This window comes from Mustela putorius, unplaced genomic scaffold (assembly GCF_011764305.1).
Source record: "Mustela putorius furo isolate JIRA1106 unplaced genomic scaffold, ASM1176430v1.1 tig00003867_pilon_pilon_pilon, whole genome shotgun sequence".
Taxonomy (NCBI): Eukaryota; Metazoa; Chordata; class Mammalia; order Carnivora; family Mustelidae; genus Mustela; species Mustela putorius.
Window position 1 is genome coordinate 545812 of NW_025422019.1, and position 19097 is coordinate 564908.

At 41.6% G+C, this 19097-nt stretch overlaps 1 protein-coding gene across 1 annotated transcript in view; it reads left to right on the top strand.

The window, feature by feature from the left end:
* Positions 1-6606: 6606 nt before the first annotated feature.
* Positions 6607-19097, top strand: part of FAM168B (family with sequence similarity 168 member B) — a 42875-nt gene continuing 30384 nt past the window's right edge. Inside the window, exons 1-2 of the mRNA XM_045066527.1 lie at positions 6607-6887; positions 15398-15478. Of these exons, the coding sequence (XP_044922462.1) occupies positions 15409-15478 (70 nt within the window). The 5' untranslated portion in view covers positions 6607-6887; positions 15398-15408. The remainder of the gene's footprint in view (positions 6888-15397; positions 15479-19097) is intronic.

A 19097-nucleotide genomic window follows, 5' to 3' on the forward strand; every position in this document is an offset into this window, starting at 1 on the left:
GCAAGGAGTCTGCTTCTCCCTCTCACCCTACCCCCACCCCTAGTGTTATAAAACATTTCCACCAGGCTGGTCTAATAGTGGCAAAGAGCCTCAGGGCAAAGGCAAAAATAAAATACAAGAATTAGGAAAGGATAAGTTTTTGAATATTTATTTCTTTTGTTTTTAATATTAAATCTCTATAACTGTTAATAATGACTATGCTTACCAAATGTCTCTCCAAATTCCTGAAAATGTATCCTTTGGTTTTCAGGAGCCAGTGCAGGTCATTGTAAACAGACCCCAGGCACCCTACTGAACTTGTTCAGCTATTCTGAAGATAGATGTCTGCACTCTTTTTCAAGTTTTGGCTATTATCAATAAAACTGCTATAAACATTTGTGTAAAATTCTTTTGCATGGATGTATGTTTTCATCTCTCTTTGGCAGATACCAGCAATTTATTAGATGACAGGATAGGTGTGTGTTTAATTTTTTAAGAAACATGGGACGCCTGGGTGGCTCAGTTGGTTGGACGACTGCCTTTGCTCAGGTCATGGTCCCAGAGTCCCGGGATCGAGTCCCACATCGGGCTCCCAGCTCCATGGGGAGTCTGCTTCACTCTCTGACTCGCTCATGCTCTCTCACTGTCTCTCTCTCAAATAAATAAATAAAATCTTTAAAAAAAAAAAAAAGAAACAACCAGACCCTTTCCCAAAATATTATACCATTCCTAATATATATAGGGATTTATTTATATTTATTCCTATTATATATAGGGATAATAAATCCCTATATATATTGGATTTTTATTTTTTATAATTTAATTTTAGAATATGTAATACATTCATGTATTTCAAAAGAAAAAGAAACCTTGAAAATTATTCTTCTCACCCCTCCCACATTTGTTCAGGACCCACTCTGTCCCTGGCCTCATTACAGGTAATCAGAACTATTAGTTTCTTGGATTTTAGAAGTTAATTATGTATTTTTTTCAAGATTTTATTTACTTATTTTTGAGAGAGCGCACAAGCAGGAAGGGCAGAGAGAGAGGGAGAGAGAGTCTTACACCACACTTGGAGCCTGATGGGGGCTCAATCCCAGGACACTGAGATCATGCCCTGAACCAAAACCAAGAGTCTGACGCTTAACCAACTGTACCACCCAGGCACCCCAGAAATTATATCTGTATTTATACACAAGCAAATACTAATATATCTTTTCATTTACCCTTTTTATACAATGTACTTTAACACAGTTGTATTAGTTGACTAGCACTGCCATAACAAATACCTCAGACAACACAGCTTGGACAACAAAAATTTATGTTCTCCCAGTTTTGGAGGCTGGAAGTCCAAGATCATGATGCCAGCAGGGTTAGATTCTCCTGCAGATGTCTTTCTCCATGGCTTGTGGATGATCACCTTCTCATTGTGTCCTCACATGGCTTTCCAGTAATCTGTGTTGTTTGTGTCCTAATCCCCTCTTCTTCTTATAAAGACATAAATCAGATTGGATTAGGGCCCACCCCACTGACCTCATTTTAACCTAAGTATTCCTTTAAAGGCCCTATCTGCAAATACAGATTCTGAGGTACTGGGAGTTAGGGCTTCCACATATGAATTAAAGGTGGGGGAACACAATTTAGCCTATAAGAACAGTTCTATCCTTTGTTCACTTACCAGTTGCCCTTGATGATATTCCCATTTCAGTATACAGAAAGGTTGCTTATTTGTTTATTCAGTTAGAGAGTAATTTACTGTACGAATCCGGTCAGTAAACAGTCCCCTATTGATGGACACTAGGGTCGGAAAGTTTTTCCGGCGAGATAAACACAACACCAGGCAAAGTGGGTGCAAGGCAACATTTATTAAAAACACTCTCCAGCGAAGTTTCAGGGCTCAGGAGAAGGGGAACCAGGAAAGTTGCACCAGGAGGAGGTGGGCACCCTCGGGCAAGGTTCCAGGACCCTGGAAAGCAAAGTGGCAGAAGTCGTGCCCAAGGCAGGGAGAAGGGGGGTTTTAAGGGGCCTCCAGGGGAGTTCAGGGGTCTTTTGGCAAGTTTCCCTTATTTGGATATTTCTCCTGCTGGCCGGGGTCCCATTGGTCCACAGGATCCTGGGGCGGGAGGGTTTTCAGATTCCTGCTTGGGTCTTTGTTCTCCTGTCCGAGCTCAGGTTTTGTGGCGGGGACTTTCGGCATCTTAAGTAGCCCTTTCTTTCTGCCAGCCCAACCAGTGTTGTTTCCAATATTTTGCTACTCACAATGTTGCAATAAGTAAGCTTGCACCTACTTCATATAAATGCCAGAGAACATCTCTCTAGACACATTCCCAGAGGTGGAATTGTTGGGTCAAATGTTTTGTGTATACTTGTCATGATGCATCATCAAATAGTCCCTTCTCCAGTACAGCAATGTGCCTGCTTCTCCACACTACATCAGCAGAGTGTATTATCAATTTCTTTGATGTTTGCCAATCAAATAGGAGGGAAATGCTATATCAAAGAGTTTTAACTTGCATTTTTCTCTTAATGAATAAGATTGAATTTTTTATATGATTAAGAGCCATTTACTTTTTTTTCTGTGAACTCTCCTCACTGTTTGTTTTTTTTTTTTTCCCCTGAAGATTTTCTTAATTTATTTGACAGAGAGAAAGAACACACAAGCAAGGGAGGGGCAGAGGGAGAGGGAGAGGGAGAAGCAGGCTCTTGGCTGAGCAAGGAGACTGAGGCGGGGCTCGATCCGAGGATGCTGGGATCATGAGCTGAGCTGAAGGCAGCCGCTTAACTGACTGAGCCACCCAGGGGCCCCTTTCCTCATTGTTCTTTATTGGCTTGTAGTACTTTATACTAACTTCTATAATTCCTTTATTCTATTAGCCTTTTGTCTATCACATGTGTTGGAACTATTTATTCCTTGTTAATATCTGTCTTTTGCATATGTTCATGGTGATTTTTGCCAAACTAACGTTTTTCATTGTCATGGCTTCTGGATTTTGAGCAGGAGTTAGAAAGGCCTTCTTTAGGTCACCTGGGTGACTTAGTTGGTTAAGTGTCTGCCTTCCATTCAGATCATGATCCTGGTGTCCTGGAATTGAACCCAACATCAAGCTCTCTGCTCAGCAGGGAGTCGGCTTCTCCCTCTGCCCCTCTCCCCTGCTCAAACTTGCTAGTTCTTGCTTTCTCTTAAATAAATAAATAAATATTTTTAAAAAAGACCTTCTTTACCCCAAAATTAAAAAGGATTTTCCCCATGTTTTCTTCTTGTCCTTTTATGATTCCACTGTTACACATTCGTATCTTTTTTTGATTTGGATTTCACTCTGGTATGATGTAAGGTATGGAACCAACTTTATATTTTTTCAGATGGCTATATTTTTGTCCTAATGCCATTTATTGAATTATCCATCTTTTCCTTGGTGATTTCCCAAAATTATTTGGGTGTATTTCTGAATTTTCTGTTTTCATTGGTCTGTCTATTCATGTATCAGAGACACACTGCTTTATTTATTGAGGCTTTTTTTTTTAAAAGTATTTATTTATTTATTTGAGAGAGAGAGAGCATATGAGCAGGGTAGAGGGAAGGGAAGAGGAAGATGCAGACTCCCCACTGAGTGGGGAGCCTGATGCAGGGTTCAATCCCAGGACCCTGGGATCACAACCTGAGCCAAAAGCAGATGTTTAACTGACTGAGCCACCCAAGTGCTCCTTATTGAGGCTTTTTTTTTTTTTTAAGATTTTATTTATTTGAGGGAGAGAGATAGCCAGAGCAAGAGCAGGGGTCAAAGGGTAGAGGGAGAAGGAGAAGCAGACTCCCCACTGAGCAGAGAGGACTCAGGGCTCTATTTCAGAGTCCAGGGATCAGGACCTCAGCTGAATGGTGGCAGATGCTTAACTAACTGAGCCACCCAAGCACCCCACTGAGGCTTTCAAATATGTTTTCTTATCTAGTAGCCAGCCACCACCCTATAACTCTTTGTTTTCAAAGTTTTCCTGGCCAATTCTTTCGATTCTTTCTGATATTTTCCCATATGTAAATCAGAATCAGTTCATCTAGTTAAAAATAATTGTTGGTGTTTCATAGGAATTTTATTTAAATTTATAAATTAATTTAGGAAGCATTGACATCTCTTTGATGTTAAATCTACTCATCCAAGAACATGATGTTTTTCACCATGTGTTTAAGTGTTTTGTGCCATTCAGGGATTATTTAAAGTTTTATTCACATAGATCTTGTTAAATTCTTATAAAAGTTTATTTCTAGTTATTACATTGTTATATTTATATATTCCTTGTATAATATTGATCTTTTGCATAATTTCATTGTATTTTCCAACTGGTTGTTAACTAGATGCATGATAGCTATATATATATATATTTTATATATATGTATATATATATATACATATATATGTACATTTTTCCAGTTTGCTGAATTATTTTGTTTGTGTAGTTTTTCAGACAATTCCATCTGTTTTTGACCTGATGGATATGTGGGAAATAAAATTCTGTAGTGTCAAGAGACCAAGATTTTGGGTTTGTTATTACTAGAACATTTCCTAGCTATCCTGACAGATAAAAGTGATTAAAAAAAAAAAAAAAGACACTCAACACACAAGTATATTAGGGTAAAATTCTGTGGGGGCAGTGAAATAGAAACAGTCAAGGAGAAAATGGAACAATTAAATTTTTTGTTACATAATTTACTCATGTATTTTTAAAATGGAAAAAGGTGGGGATTGAAGAGCTATAGTGTTTATATTCTGGGTATTTTATTTTATTTTAAGATTTTATTTATTTATTTGACAGACAGAGATCACAAGTAAGCAGAGAGGCAGGCAGAGAGAGATGAGGAAGCAGGCTCCCCACTGAGTAGAGAGCCGGATGTGGGGCTCGATCCCAGGACCCTGGGATCATGACCTGAGCCAAAGGCAGAGGTTTTAACCCACTGAGCCACCCATGCACCCCTTAATGGGTATTTTTAAAGAGTAACATCATTTTATTTAAAACTGTCAAGATTTAGGGCTCCTGACGGGCTCAGTTAGTGGAGCATGCTACTCTTAATCTTGGACTTGCAAGTTCAGCCCCAAGTTGGGTGTAGAGATTACTAAAAAATAAAATCTTCAGAAGCACCTGGGTGGCTCAGTCAGTTAAGCAGCCAACTCTTGATTTGGGCTAAGGCCATGATCTGGGCTTTCTGGGATCCAGCTCAGTTCAGCAGGGACTCTACTGGAGGATGTTTCTTCCTCTCCCTCTGCCCCTCCTCCCACCCCCCCACCAATAAATAAATCTTGAAAAAAAAAGAAAAAGAAAAAGAAAAAAAGTCCACATTTACACCTTGCCAGAAATCTTGTCCTTTGCAACCTGTTTAACCTACACTGAATTCTTGCAGATGTGCCAGATAAAGAGTCTTTAGAAGCTGTATGTACTGAATGTCTCTCCATAGGTAAACTGCCTGGGCTCTTTGTGCTGAGTACAGGCCCTTGCTTTCTCCAGGCCCTTCTGAAGGACCCATCCCAGCCTGCATCACAGGATTCCTCCACCTCTTTTCAAGGCAGACTGACTCAGCTCAAGCAGGGAATCTGTGGGTCCTACTAATGTCACACAAGGTTGTTCTGGGAAAACCAAATCCGAGGACTTCCCTTTAAGAACATGCACTCTGGGCGCGCCTGGGTGCCTCAGTGGGTTAAGCTTTTGCCTTCAGCTCAGCTCATGGTCCCAGGGTTGTGGGATGGAGCCCTCCATCAGGCTCTCTGTTCAGCGGGGAACCTGCTTGCTCCCCTTCCCCCCACCCGGCCTCTCTGCCTACTTGTGATCTTTGTCAAATAAATTAAAACAAAACAAAACCAAACAAAACACTCTGAAGCCAGATGCTGGGGTTTGAATGCGAGTGGGTTTCCTAATAGCGTGAATGCTTATCAGCTTGCGTCTTAATTCCCTCGTTTGCAAAATGATTTATTACGGATATTACATGACCTAATGAATGCGGAGCTTTGGAAATAGTGATTGGCAGAGTGAGCGTAGTGTCGGTGCTGGCAGCCTCTACCTGGTGCTCTGGGGCATGCGAGTGTCCCAGCGATATTCCAGTCCGGACCCCTATGCCACTTGGTGGGATAACACTTCGACTGCCCGCCACTACACTAGCCCTGGCTGGGGGGGTGCTGAGCCTTGCCCTCAGTTGTCACCATCGAGCATCACAGCCAGGACCGGGTCACACACCCCCACCGCACCTTTGCGTCTTCATTTACACAAAGGTTCCTGCAGTACGGTAGCTGTTTTAATACAAAATCGAAGACATATTTCTCATAAAAAATCTTAGTAAAACTCTATATTCCAATATGTGCCTCCCACGCTGCATTAGAAGGGCAAAAGCAGGGTGAGGAAAAACTCCATCTGAGTAGCTATTCCGAAAAGCGCACACGGACGTCCGCGTGGGCGCGGGCGCCGCCGCCGCGGGTTACTCTCCCACCCGCACGCGGTGCCCTAGGGTAGACGGACCAGCCTTGGGTCGCACGCCAACCGGCTCCAGAAACTCTCCATCCGGGGGCCTCTCAGACGCCGGCGGGAGCGCGCACGCCACTACCCTAGTCTGAGCGGAGTCTTCCAGTCACGTGCCAGCGCGTCCTCGCAGCGGCGCGCACCAGGCGGAAGTGAGGTCGGTGGCTCGTTGGCTGCGCAGCGTCGGCTGGTAGCGCGGGCTGCGGAGAGGCGGGCCAGGCGAAGCAGGGCGACTGGAAGCGCGGGCCGGGGAGGCGGCGGCGGCGACCGGGGACTTCGAGGCTCAGCCCCCGCATCGGAGCACTCCTCTGCGGCGCTCGCCTCTCGCCAAGCCCCACCGCCGAGCCCGCCCCGGGCCGGCGTGCGCTGGTCACTGAGGCCCAGGCCGCCGCCGCCGCCGCCGCCGTCGCGGCGCGGTGAGTGCGGGCGGGCGGGCGCCCCCGGGTGGGGGCGGGGCGGAGGGGCGACGCGGCGCCCTCTTGGGCCCCCGACTGCGCGCGAGCCGGGGCGGCGGGCTCGGGTGGCGGCGCTGCCCGGCCGGAAGTGCGGCGCTTTGTGCGGCCGGCCTGGGGCGGCGCCAAGGCGCCAAGGTCGGGCCCGCGGCTAGGGGTTGTCTGGCGCCGGGTTCGGGGTACGGCCTGTCGGCCCCTGGGCCGAACCTTGGCTGTGCTTTGCCGGGTGGGGTAAACCAGGCAGCTGGGAGCCCAAGGGAGGCGGAGCTGGGCGCGGACTCGCGCACCGGCAGGTGCGGTGTGGGCGGCGGGGGAGGGGGGTGCTGCCCAGGTGGCCGGTGAGAGGTGGAGTCAGTGCACAAGAATGTTCCCTTGGCCTTATTAAGGTCCGACTCAGATCCGGTCAGGAAAACGTATGAAAAAATGAGAAGCAGCAGGGTGTTGTTTTCTGTAACTTAGATTTAGGATTCTTACGGTTGTAATCATTTCGATGTGTAAACTATTCACTTTGTCTGCCCACGAAGTGAAAATTATTCCATTTGCCTGCCAGAAGCTTAGTGTTCGCCCTCCGGCTTGAAAGGCTTTTAATGATTTCTTCAGAAAGGACGTTTCGTGGCCCAATCTGGGTTAACTTTGAAAAGAAGGTGTACTTTTGCAACCTGTCAACAAACGGTATTTTTCTTTCATAATATATGTAAATGCATGTAATGGATTGTATGAGTTATTGTTTCACTCAAGTCATACATAAAAATATTTTGGAGAGTTTTTGCCTGCAGGAAGAATTTTGTCTTGTTCCCACACCTTAAATTCTCAAGTCATCCTTGTGTAATTTGAGATTTTCTCAAATATTACATGAAAATGTTTAAAAGTTTTTGCTGTGGATAATAATAGGGACACACTTTGCAAATTTGTTAAGTAAAGTAGTGTACTATTTTTGCTGACATCCAGTTGGATAACTTCAAGTTCTCTTTTTTAATGCCAAAGCTAGTGTGTGCATATTGTGAAGGTTTGTTTTGTTTTGTTTTGTTTTTTCCTTCAGATTAATAAAGCTAGCTTGCTTTGGTTGGGGTGTTTGCATGTTTCTTATGTTTAGTTGTGTTTGTGACTAAATGGAAGCTGAGGATTGTTAGAGGTCTCCGAAGGCCTTCTGAGTTGGAGACAGCTGGCGGCCTGTGCGTTCTGCCTGGTGTTCTTGGGCAGCAGTCTCTAGAAATGCTGAGCAGGTAGCAGCATCCCCTCTTCCTGGTTCCTGTCCTTGTAAATAGTGGGAAGATTGGGTTGTGCCTGTGAGGCAAGTGCCTGCATCTCAGGAGGAAGCACCATCTGCTGCTGTTGCTATTATTGCCCCCTGCCTTTTTATCAGGCCATGATATATTTGTTAGGATATTGATTATTCTGCTCTACACCTGCCTTTCAACTCATTTTCATTTTGAGTTTAGAATTGTGATACCAAAATCATTGGAATTTTTGAACACCAGGAAAATTAGTATAATGCCACAGAGGTAGAGGATTAGAATTGAAAAAAAATTAAGTGGATTTTTAAAAAAGATATTATTTATTTATTAGAGAGAGAGAGGGAACACAAGCGGGGGCGGGGAGTGGGAGCAGTAGAAGCAGGCTTCCCACTGAGCAGAGTGTCTGATGCAGGGCTTAGATGCTTAACTCAGTATGCTCACTCAGGTGCCTGAAATTTAAGTGCATTTTAAATATCTTAACTTTTTATAGGTTCTGTAGAAAAAAAATATATATATATATATATATTTAAAGTAGGCTCCACGGGGCACCTAGGTAGCTCAGTTGGTTAAGCAACTGCCTTTGGCTCAGGTCATGGTCCCAGGGTCCTAGGATAGAGCCTGATGTCAGGCTCCTTACTCAGTAGGGAGCTTCTCCCTCTGCCTGCTACTTTGCCTGCTTGTGCTTTATCTCTCTCTGTCAAATGAATAAATAAAATTAAAGTAGGCTCTGCAGCCAGTGTGGAGACTAGCATGGGGCTTGAACCTACAACCCTGAGGTAAAGGCCCAAACTGAAATCAAGAATTGGAGTCTTAACAGACTGAGCCATCCAGGACCCTTATAGGTATAGGTTCTGTAGTTTAAAGGGAAATTTTTGTCCACCAAACTTGTCTCACTTAAACAGCTTCTTTTCCAATATCAGTTGAAACACCTGTAAGAACAGTGGTACACCAGTGTGATAAAGTAATAGTTACTTTTTCATGTCTGCTTTCCACTCTACATCTCTGTCTTTGGAGTCTGACCAGTCCTGTGAGAAATACATGAATTTCTCCCAGTAGGTTGCAAACCTCAATAGTGAAGGGAGACTTTGAGGGAGTTGAGAAGAACTTTGTCGTCTTATATGCTCTTCTTTATAATATCAAACATTGCTGAGAATTTCCAGTGTTGTGCTAAAGGGTATATCTTGTATATTAGTCTCTGAGAGAAATAAAATTTAACCCTCTTGAAATTAGTTTTGTTGGTATGAAATACTATTTAAAAGGCCTTCAAAGTTTTATAATTTCTGTTGTGTGTGGGAACTTTCTTTAGATCATGGAATCTTTTGAAACTAGAGAAAATAATACAGTGATGGGTCTTAAATGTATCTTTGATAATTACTGGATTTTCAAATTCAAGAATTTTTGCTGTCATCTTTTTTAAAGGTAAATCTGAGATTGGGTTTCCTGGTGCAGGTGTCAGACCACCCATAGGTATTCTGACAGTTGAGACATTCCACATGGGTTTAAAAAAAAAAAAAAAGTGGTACCTTCTGGATCCAGTGTTGGAATTGGAGTCTTTGGTCCTCAGTAAATCAGACTGGAAAATTGGTTTCTGGGTTGCCAATGGCACTAGGATAGGAGGCAGAATGATGATGATGTGTTTTTTTCTTTATTTTTTTTGTTACGCAAACTTGAAATGAGTAACAATACCATATGCAGGCATAACCCAATACCTCAGCATAACAATCATTAGTATTTTACTGTAGTTTTCCTTTTTTGTAAGAATACTTAGAGACATCATTTCTTTTTTTTTTTTTGTAGTGTATGCCTCAGCATATACTTCTGAAAAATCTTGTCTTTATGTAACCAAAATGCTATGACCATACCTAGCAAAATGAATACCATTTGATACTTAGCCCATATTCACTTGTGTCCCCAAATCCTTTAAATATCTTCTTACAGTTTTTTCAATCTAAACCAAAATCCAAACAAAACTACGTAGTGGTTTTAATGTCTAAATCTATTTTAATCTAGAACTGCCCTCCCTGCCTTCCCACCACCCCCATCCCCACCAGGTTTCAGACCATTGACTTACTGAAAAAAACTGGGTTACTTGTCCTCTAAGATGCCCCATCTTTTGGTTGTGTCTGATTGCTTCATGGTGTTATTGATCCTATTCCTCCAACTTCTTTTTCTGTAAACTAGACTGAGCCACCCAGGCACCCCTACAGGTATAGGTTCTGTAATTTAAAAGGAAATTTTTGTCTACCAAAAATGCATTAGATAGGATTCATTAGATTTATATTGTAATGTTTTTGTAGTAGTACCTTAGGTGATGCAGAGTAATTCTGTCATATGAGCATGCATTTAATGTTAAATAGTTTGATTTCTTGGGGCACCTGGGTGGCTCAGTAGGTTAAGCCTCTGCCTTCAGCTCAGGTCATGATCCCAGGGTCCTGGGATCGAGCCCCACATCGGGCTCTCTGCTCTGCAGGGAGCCTGCTTCCTCCTCTCTCTCTGCCTGCCTCTCTGCCTACTTGTGATCTCTTGTCAGATAAATAAACAAATCTTTAAAAAAAAAATAGTTTGTTTTCTGGAAATGTTAAGATTGTCCACTGGGTTCTGCTTTCATAGTCACTAATCAATAAATATATGATGTTTCAACTATTCTGAGTTATATTTTATTTTTTTTATTTAATTATTTTTTAAAAGATTATTTATTTGACAGGCAGAGTTATATTTTAAATAAATGTCTCAACTTCATTTTTTTTTTTTTTTTAAGTAAGCTCTATACCCATATGGGACTTGAACTCAACTATCCTGAGATGAAGAGTCACATGCTCAACTTCATATTTATTGCTGTGAAAAGTTATATTTCTATCACATAGTTCTTCAAAAACATTCAGAAGATACATATAAGCTGTCTGAGTGCCTAGCACTGGTGAAAAACAGAAAGCTGAACAAAGTATTTTTCTCTGCTCTTGAGGCTTAGAATCTTGGGGTATTCTTATTATTTGAACAAGTAACCTAAGAAGCTTTTTTTTTGGACATTAGTTCACAGACTTTTTTTTTTTTTTTAAGATTTTATTTATTTATTTATTTGACAGAGAGCTCACAAGTAGACAGAGAGGCAGCAGAGAGAGGGGGAAGCAGGCTCCCCGCCGAGCAGAGAGCTCGACACGGGACTCAATCCCAGGACCCCGAGATCACGACCCGAGCCAAAAGCAGGGGCCCAACCCACGGAGCCACCCAGGTGCCCCCACAGACTGTTTTTATATTCCTCAGTCAAGCCCTTTTATTGTAGGAGAGGGAACCCCGCAACATTTTTCATCAATCTTTTTATATTTTCTTGCCTAATATTTTCAGTTCATTAAGATTTTTCGGTCTTGGGGTGCCTGGGTGGCTCAGTGGGTTGGAGCCTCTACCTTTGGCTCAGATCGTGATCTCGGGGTCCTGGGATCAAGCCCCGCATCTGACTCTCTGCTCAGCAGGGAGCCTGCTTTCCACCCCCTCCACCCCCCTGCCTCTCTGCCTACTTGTGATCTCTGTCAAATAAGTAAATTAAAAAAATCTCCAAAAAAAAAAAAAGATTTTTCGGTCTCTTGAGGAAACATTATCCTCTGGGGAGGTAAAAATGCTTTTAGGAAATAAAACCTCTGGGTAGTTTGAAACTTACGGTATTGAGAATCCATAGGCAATTCTGTGTACTTTGTAGTGACAAGCGTATAGTGGAATTGTATTATTGGTTTACACTGAGATCCTTATGGCAGGAGAACCTTGTGTTCAGTGCTTCATTTGGTTGTTTACGATTTTTTGGCTGTATGAATAATAAAAATTCGTGTACAGATTTTTGTGTGGATGTATGTTTTCATTACTCTTAGGTATATTCCAAGGAATAGAATTACCAGGTCACCTGTGTTAGTCTACCATGTTACTCATGAGCTTCATTGCCTACCAGATGTCATCTGCTCAGCCCTACATTTAAGGGTCTACACATGATGGTTCTAAGAAATTAACCTGTGTTTTCATAATCATCTGTGTTAGTTCTCTACAAACCCAATAGCCCCTTATTCCTAAAGTGCATCTTGCATTTTCTCTTCAGTGGCTTCTTGGGATCATACTTGTTCAGAGCTACTACTTTCTATAATCAAGTTTTTCCTGACTGTTCCTCCCCTCACCTGTTGAATTTTTGCTCTCTCAACCTTCAGAACATTTCATTCCTTTATGGTACTTACAGAGGGAATAGAAGCAGCCCTCCCGCTGAGCAGGGAGCCCAATGCAGGGCTTGATCTTAGGATCCAGGGACCATAACCTGAGCCAAAGGCAGAAGCTTAGTAACTGAGCCACCCAGGTGCTCCTCATGTCTTTTGTCTTATAGGCCAGAGTTCTCCAATATAATCTCTATCACCTACTTGTGACTGTTTAAGTTAAAATGTAGTTCCTTAGTTGTGCTAGCCACACTTGAGGTGTTCACTAGCCAGCCATTAGTGGCTACTTTACATGTACAGTTATCATACATTTTCATCTTCACAGAAGGTTCTATTGGACAACACTTTTCTAGATTGTAAACTCCGAAGATTGTGACTTGCTCTTTTTGTGTTCTCTGTGGCCTTTGCATAGTGCTTTGCTTATCTTGAATTCAATTGAGAAAATTAGGTTCTGGCACAGAATAGAGAAACAGAATTTTGAGAATTATATACTTACTGAGCAGATCATAGTTGAACGACAGAGATTAGGGCTTATGCAGTTCTGTTGGAGATCCACCAAGAATAGGTTAAAAGTACAGGGTAATAGGGATTGGCAATTGCCAATTTGTTTATTCTTTTTTTAATGCAGTGCTTGAACTCATGACCCTGAGATTAAAGGTCAGATGCTTAACTGACTGAGCCACCAGGTGCCCCCAGTTTGTTTATTCTATTTTTTTTTTTTTTAAGATCTTATTTATTGGAGAGAGGGAGTGTCAGAGATAGAGGAGAACATGAGTGGGGAGGAGAGGAAGAAGCAGCAGGGAGCCTGCTGAGCAGGGAGCCCAACATGGGGCTCAATCCCAGGACGCTGGGATCATGCCCAGAGCCCAAAGCAGACACGCTTTACCTACCGATTGAGCCACTTAGGCACCTCCCAGTTTGTTTGTTCTTAACTCTGTGGTAAGATATGTAATTGATTCTCCTGCTTGCTTTCTGTGCCTTTCTATCCTTGTGTTCTCTCATCTGTATTGTAGACTGCTGTCCATATGGTAGTCCCTCGGCACATATGACTATTTAATTTAGGTTGAGGCTCAGTTGGAGGACTCTTGATTTCGGGGTCATGAGTTCAAGCCCCACATTGGGTGTAGAGATTACATAATAAATTAATTTTAAAAAATTAAGTTGAAGTCAGATAAAATTTAAAAATCAGATCCTTCACTAGCCATGTTTTTGGGGTGCTCAGTAGTTAACTTTTAGCTAGTGGCTGCCTTATTGGAAGGCACAGATAGAGAGCATCTTCATTGTTGCAGAGAGTACTGTTTGTTAGCACTGATCTAGACTAATCTCTTAGTTGTAATTGTGGATGTCATAGTAACTTTGGCTTAGAAGTTTAAAAAAACAGTTATTTAAGTAAGAATGGCCTAATCACTGATGTTCCTGACTTATTCCTAATTTAGACTAGAACTTGTTACAAAGTCTAGGGATATGACTGGGTATTTTTTTATGTGTACTGAACTTCTTGATTGTGATTATTTTTAAATGAGTCAGGTAAGCTGAGACTTTGAAGTGGTTAATTTTTGCAATATGTTTTTGTAATGGAATTTGATACCTGCAGTGTTTGAATGTGTATATGTTTTTAGAAAGTCAGCAGGTCGGGCACCTGGATGGCTCAGTTGGTTGGGTGCCTGCCTTTGGCTCAGGTCATGATCCAGGGGTCCTAGAGTCGAGTATAAGCAGCAAGCTTGCTTCTCACTCTCTCTCTCTCGCTCGCTCTCATGAATAAATAAAATCTTTTTTAAAAACAAGAAGTCAGGTACTTGCACCTTTTTTGTCCCAGGTACTGTTACTGGTGCTAGAGATACTACAGTAAATAGGAACAAGTCCCTGTTCCTGTCTGCCACAGGCTACTTTCTGGTGGGGGATGTGGTGGGTGAGGCAGACACTAAATAAGTATATATGTGTACATTTTGTTTATTTTTAATTTTATTTATTTTTAAAGTAGGTTCCCATTGTGGAGCTTAAACTTGTGACTGTGAGAGCAAGACCTGAGCTACACAGGCACCCCTCTTTATTTTTAGTTTTAAGTAGACTTTTTTAGAACAGTTTTAGGTTCACAGAAAAAATGAGCAGAAGGCACAGAGTTCCCATGTACCTCTTGCCTGCTATCGCCCTATCCTGTACTGTTTTTATATTTAAATTTAAGATCCCCTTCATCCTTACTACCACCATTCCACACCAGTGAGGAATATAGGTGAGGAATATAGAGTAGTCTTAAACATACTTTCGTAATACATTGGTTGACAGAATTCAGAGGAGCTTGCTGGAGATACTGATGAGAATCATATTTTTCTATTGGGGAAGGGATAAAATGATGCTGGTGGCTGTGCAAGCTCTTGAACTTTTCAGGAAAAATAAAAAGGATGAAAAAACATCAAATGGATTAGTAGAGTTGCTAGACTATAGCTGATTTGTCTCTTAAAACAGATATATATTTAACAAAGGTTATTTAATAAATAGAGAAAAGTATAAAAAGAACACTAAACCTATCCCATCTGGAGATCATCTCTGTTCACATTTTTTTTTATATTCTTCCAGATTTTTTCTGTTTGTGCTAGAAGTGCACATGCCTGTACTACATGTAGGTGCAGATTTAGGATCATACTGCATAATGCAGCATTGTTCTTTTCCTTTTGTCACATATCAGTCATGTTTTTAAACACTTTAAAAAGTATCTGTAATATTTCATATTCTGCATAGGTCTGGTTTCCTTAACTATTCTTTGTTACAAGGACATTTAGATCATAACTTTTATTCACTGTTTTAAGCAGGGACATAGAGAACACATTTTCCCTTAGCTTCTGATGGACTGAAGAAGTTGGAAAGATTACAGTATTTAGGTGGGCTTTCATCAGGACTTCTGGCCTGCCTTTTCTGTGTTGGTTGGCAGCAGCATGAAATGCCTTGTTTCTCATCAACTAGAGAAGGGACCCTTGCTGCCTGCTCTTCTGCAAGTGATATTGGAGAAAAACCAGAGAATAAAAGTGCTTGGCTAAATTACTTTTTTTTCCCTTTTTAGTTCTTGAAATCATGAATCCTGTTTATAGCCCTGGTTCTTCCGGAGTTCCCTATGCAAATGCCAAAGGAATTGGTTATCCAGGTAAGCAAGTAAAACTTTGTTTCATTATTGAAGTTAGAACACTTGGTAAATTTCCTTGTTGCTCAGAATGCTTTCAGTTGACAAACGTAGCTCAAAGTGATCTATACAGAGAAGAAAATGTTTTGGGTCATGAAACTGAAAAATCAAGAGCTAGGACTGGCTTTGGTCAAAGCTTGATCTGGTGGCTCCAGCAGTTGGACTAGGATCTAGTTTCTACCTCCTAGGCTCAACTTCACTTCCTCGGGATTGGCTCAGTGTTGGTCACAGGTTGCATGTCTCTCCATTGTGGTCTCTTTGTGGTGTTCAGCAACCACCCCCCAGTAGTACCCTAGCTATGAGCCTCTATCTCTACTCTATAGGAAGTCTCCCTGGGGCTTCTTGTTCTCTAATCAGACCGATCCTGGGACGTGTTCTGATTGCACTCTGCTTCCATCCCAGGGCCAGGGAGGGGATTCTACTAATTAATTTAGACCTGAGCCACTTTCCTCCTTATTGGAGTCAGCTAGTAGAACATGGGCTGTGAGGGAGGTGGTAAAGCAAAATTTGGGGGAAAAGGAACTGGTTGTTTGAAAATAGCAAGTGGACATCCTTATTGGTGACATCTAACAAGGAGTAATTATTTGTAATGTTAAAGTTTTATTTTGGATTTTTGCTTTCCGTGCGTTTTAATAACCCACATGGGGAAAGTGAGTCTGGGGTTTGGAGGTGGGACCCCTCATCAACCTGGTTCCTCCAGCAGATGATACTCCCAGGGAAGAGTTAGAGTAAAAAAATCCATTCACTGGCTCCACAAGGCAATTTGTCTCTGCTTGGGCTCTATAGGAAGGGAAGATCTCTCCTAAAACTTTGTACCCCGTCAGGAATGTTGGAGGCTGTACTTTGTATTACTTGTACTTACCTGGGTGGTGGAGGGCAGTCCATAATTTTTAAGAAACGAACATAAAAAGTAGTCTGCAGCCTGCATTACCCCCAGCACCTGAGAGCAGCAAAAGCAGATCTGCTGTGGAGGCACATGTTCTCATTCCAGGTTGTGTGGGTTTCCTCGCAAAATTATTATAAAACATGTGACTTCTTTATCACATAAGAGTTACCAGTCATGACCAATTTCAGGAATAGAATATCAGATACCACATCATACAAGTTTAGAGTAATTGAAGATCTAGAAGAAATAAGACTCTAAGAGGGGAACAAGACACTGGGGGAAAAGAGAATGAATTGGAATTTAAAGAAATGAAAAAGCAAATCATTTGAACAAAATTCAGGTTAAATTGTAGGTAAAACACTGCTAAATGGGAGAACAGGGCTGCAGAATAAGGGAAGAGGGGGCAGTAGGAGACCAGTTAAGAAATCGAGATGTCAGAAGAATTGGGGAGAATTAAGTGCTCCAGAAGGACTGAATAGAGAGACAGAAGAGGAGTGACAGAATTTTCCAGAATAATGTAGTAGTGAGACCTGTTGTCTTTAAATTATCAAGACAGTTTAAACAGAACGCCAGGTAGCTTCCTGAGAATCCTGAGTGGATCTAGAGCAAGGGAAATAGGCAAAACTCAATGGTATTAGTTTTACCTGATAGTTTAATAAATCAGTGACTGTCATACTCCAGTTCTATGCAGGTTGTCTAAATTTTGTTCCAGTTCTTTGATTGGTCAGAAGCAGGGTTGACAAACTTTACATAAAGGTCCAGGTGTAGTATATATTTCAGGCTTTGTGGGCCATAGTGTCTCTGTTGCAACTCCTCAGTTCTGCTTTTCCAGAACTGAAGCAGCTGTAGATAATACTGTGTGTGTGTATTAACATTGAAAATAACCTCAGTAAGTTGATTTTTTTTTCCCCCAAAGTGCAATAGTAGTGACTTTTCAAATACTTTTTTTCTGCTCCCTTCTCTCTTGGGACTCCATTTATAGGTATGTTAAACCATTTTACTCTATCTCACATCTATTGCATCCTTTTTTGTATTTTACATTATTTTCTTCTGTGAGTTTTAATGTGGATATTTTGCACTGATCTGCTTCCATTTCACCAACCCTGCTAATTTTTCTTTGATTTGCTAAAAAACCCATTTATTGAATCTTTTCATCTACTCCATTTTTTTCCTCCAACATACTAAGTTATTTTAAAGACTTGGTTGAAGGCTGTCTGTGAATTACATGTGGGTTTGTTTCTATTGTCAATTTGTCTTTTTCTTTTGTTTTTCAGTTATGCAGTTCTGTCTCTTGTCATGCCTAGTGTTTTTTCATTGAATGTAATATACAGTATATTAAAAATTGTGGCTCCAGTTGATGCCTTCCCTTTGAGGTAGATAGCATGCTGATTAACTTTTTTTTTTAACTGAGCTTTTTTGAGGTATGATTGACAAGTAAAAATTATATATATTTAGGTTGTACAGTATGTTTTTTTGTTTTGTTTTTAAGAGATATTTGTCAGAGAGCAAGTATAAGCAGGGGGAGCAGAGCAATAGGTAGGGGAAGAAGCACGCTCCCCACTGAGCAGGGAGCCAGATGTGGGACTCAATCCCAGGATCATGATCTGAGCTGAAGGCAGACACTTAATTGCTGAGACAGCCGGGTGTCCCAGTATATTTTTTTTGTTTTTTTGTTTTTTTTTAAGGTGTATGTGATGATTTAATATATGTATACACTGTGAAATGATTACCACAATTGAGTATACTCAAATACTGTCAAATTTGGGAATTAGAATTTCAGTACATAAATTTTGAAGGAGACACCAATACTCAGTTCATATCATGCCCTCACTGCAATTGGTAATGGACACTGAGATGAAATTAGAGTAGTAGGCATTTTGGGGAACATTTGTGAAAGGTCTAATGAAGAGGATGCAGAATCAGGTAGTGGGGAGCCTCAGGACTGTGCTACACATTGCTGAATTCTCAGCTCATGGGGGAGCTGTGAGGGAAGAACTGGAAGTTAAAGAAGGCCCTCATTAGGTAGAAGTGGCCTTTGGAGGCGCTGCTGCCAGAGGCTGGCAATCCATGTACTGCTCGTGGCTGAATAACGGCTTCTTTTCTGGAATGGAGATTCAGGTGGTGGAGATGTTCGCTTTGCTTTGTCAACTCAGTATATCCTAGAAATCATTCCATGTCCGTTTACAAAGGTTTGCCTTGTTCTATTTTTATTTTGCAGAGTACTGCTATGTCACCTGCATCTTGGGGGTTTCCATAGTTAGATTCAACCAATTCTTGGGTAGATGTATTGTTTGAAGTATTTGGATATTCCTGTAATATTACAGCATATGTTGATTGTGGAAGTTATCTTCAGAGTGGGTTCCTTGAGATGGGATTGCTGGGTGAGAGTGTAAATGCATACTTAATTTTTTTTTTTAAGGATTTCATTTATTTATTTGACAGAGAGAGATCACAAGTAGGCAGAGAGGCAGGCAGAGAGAGAGAGAGAGAGAGAGAGAGGAGGAAGCAGGCTCCCCGCTGAGCAGAGAGCCCGATGTGGGGATCAATCCCAGGACCCTGGGATCATGACCTGAGCCGAAGGCAGAGGCTTCAACACACTGAGCCACCCAGGTGCCCCACATATGTAATTTTTAAGATGCTTCTGATTTTTCCTCCATAGTATTTTTACTGTTTTGTATTCCTACCAGAAGTGTGTGA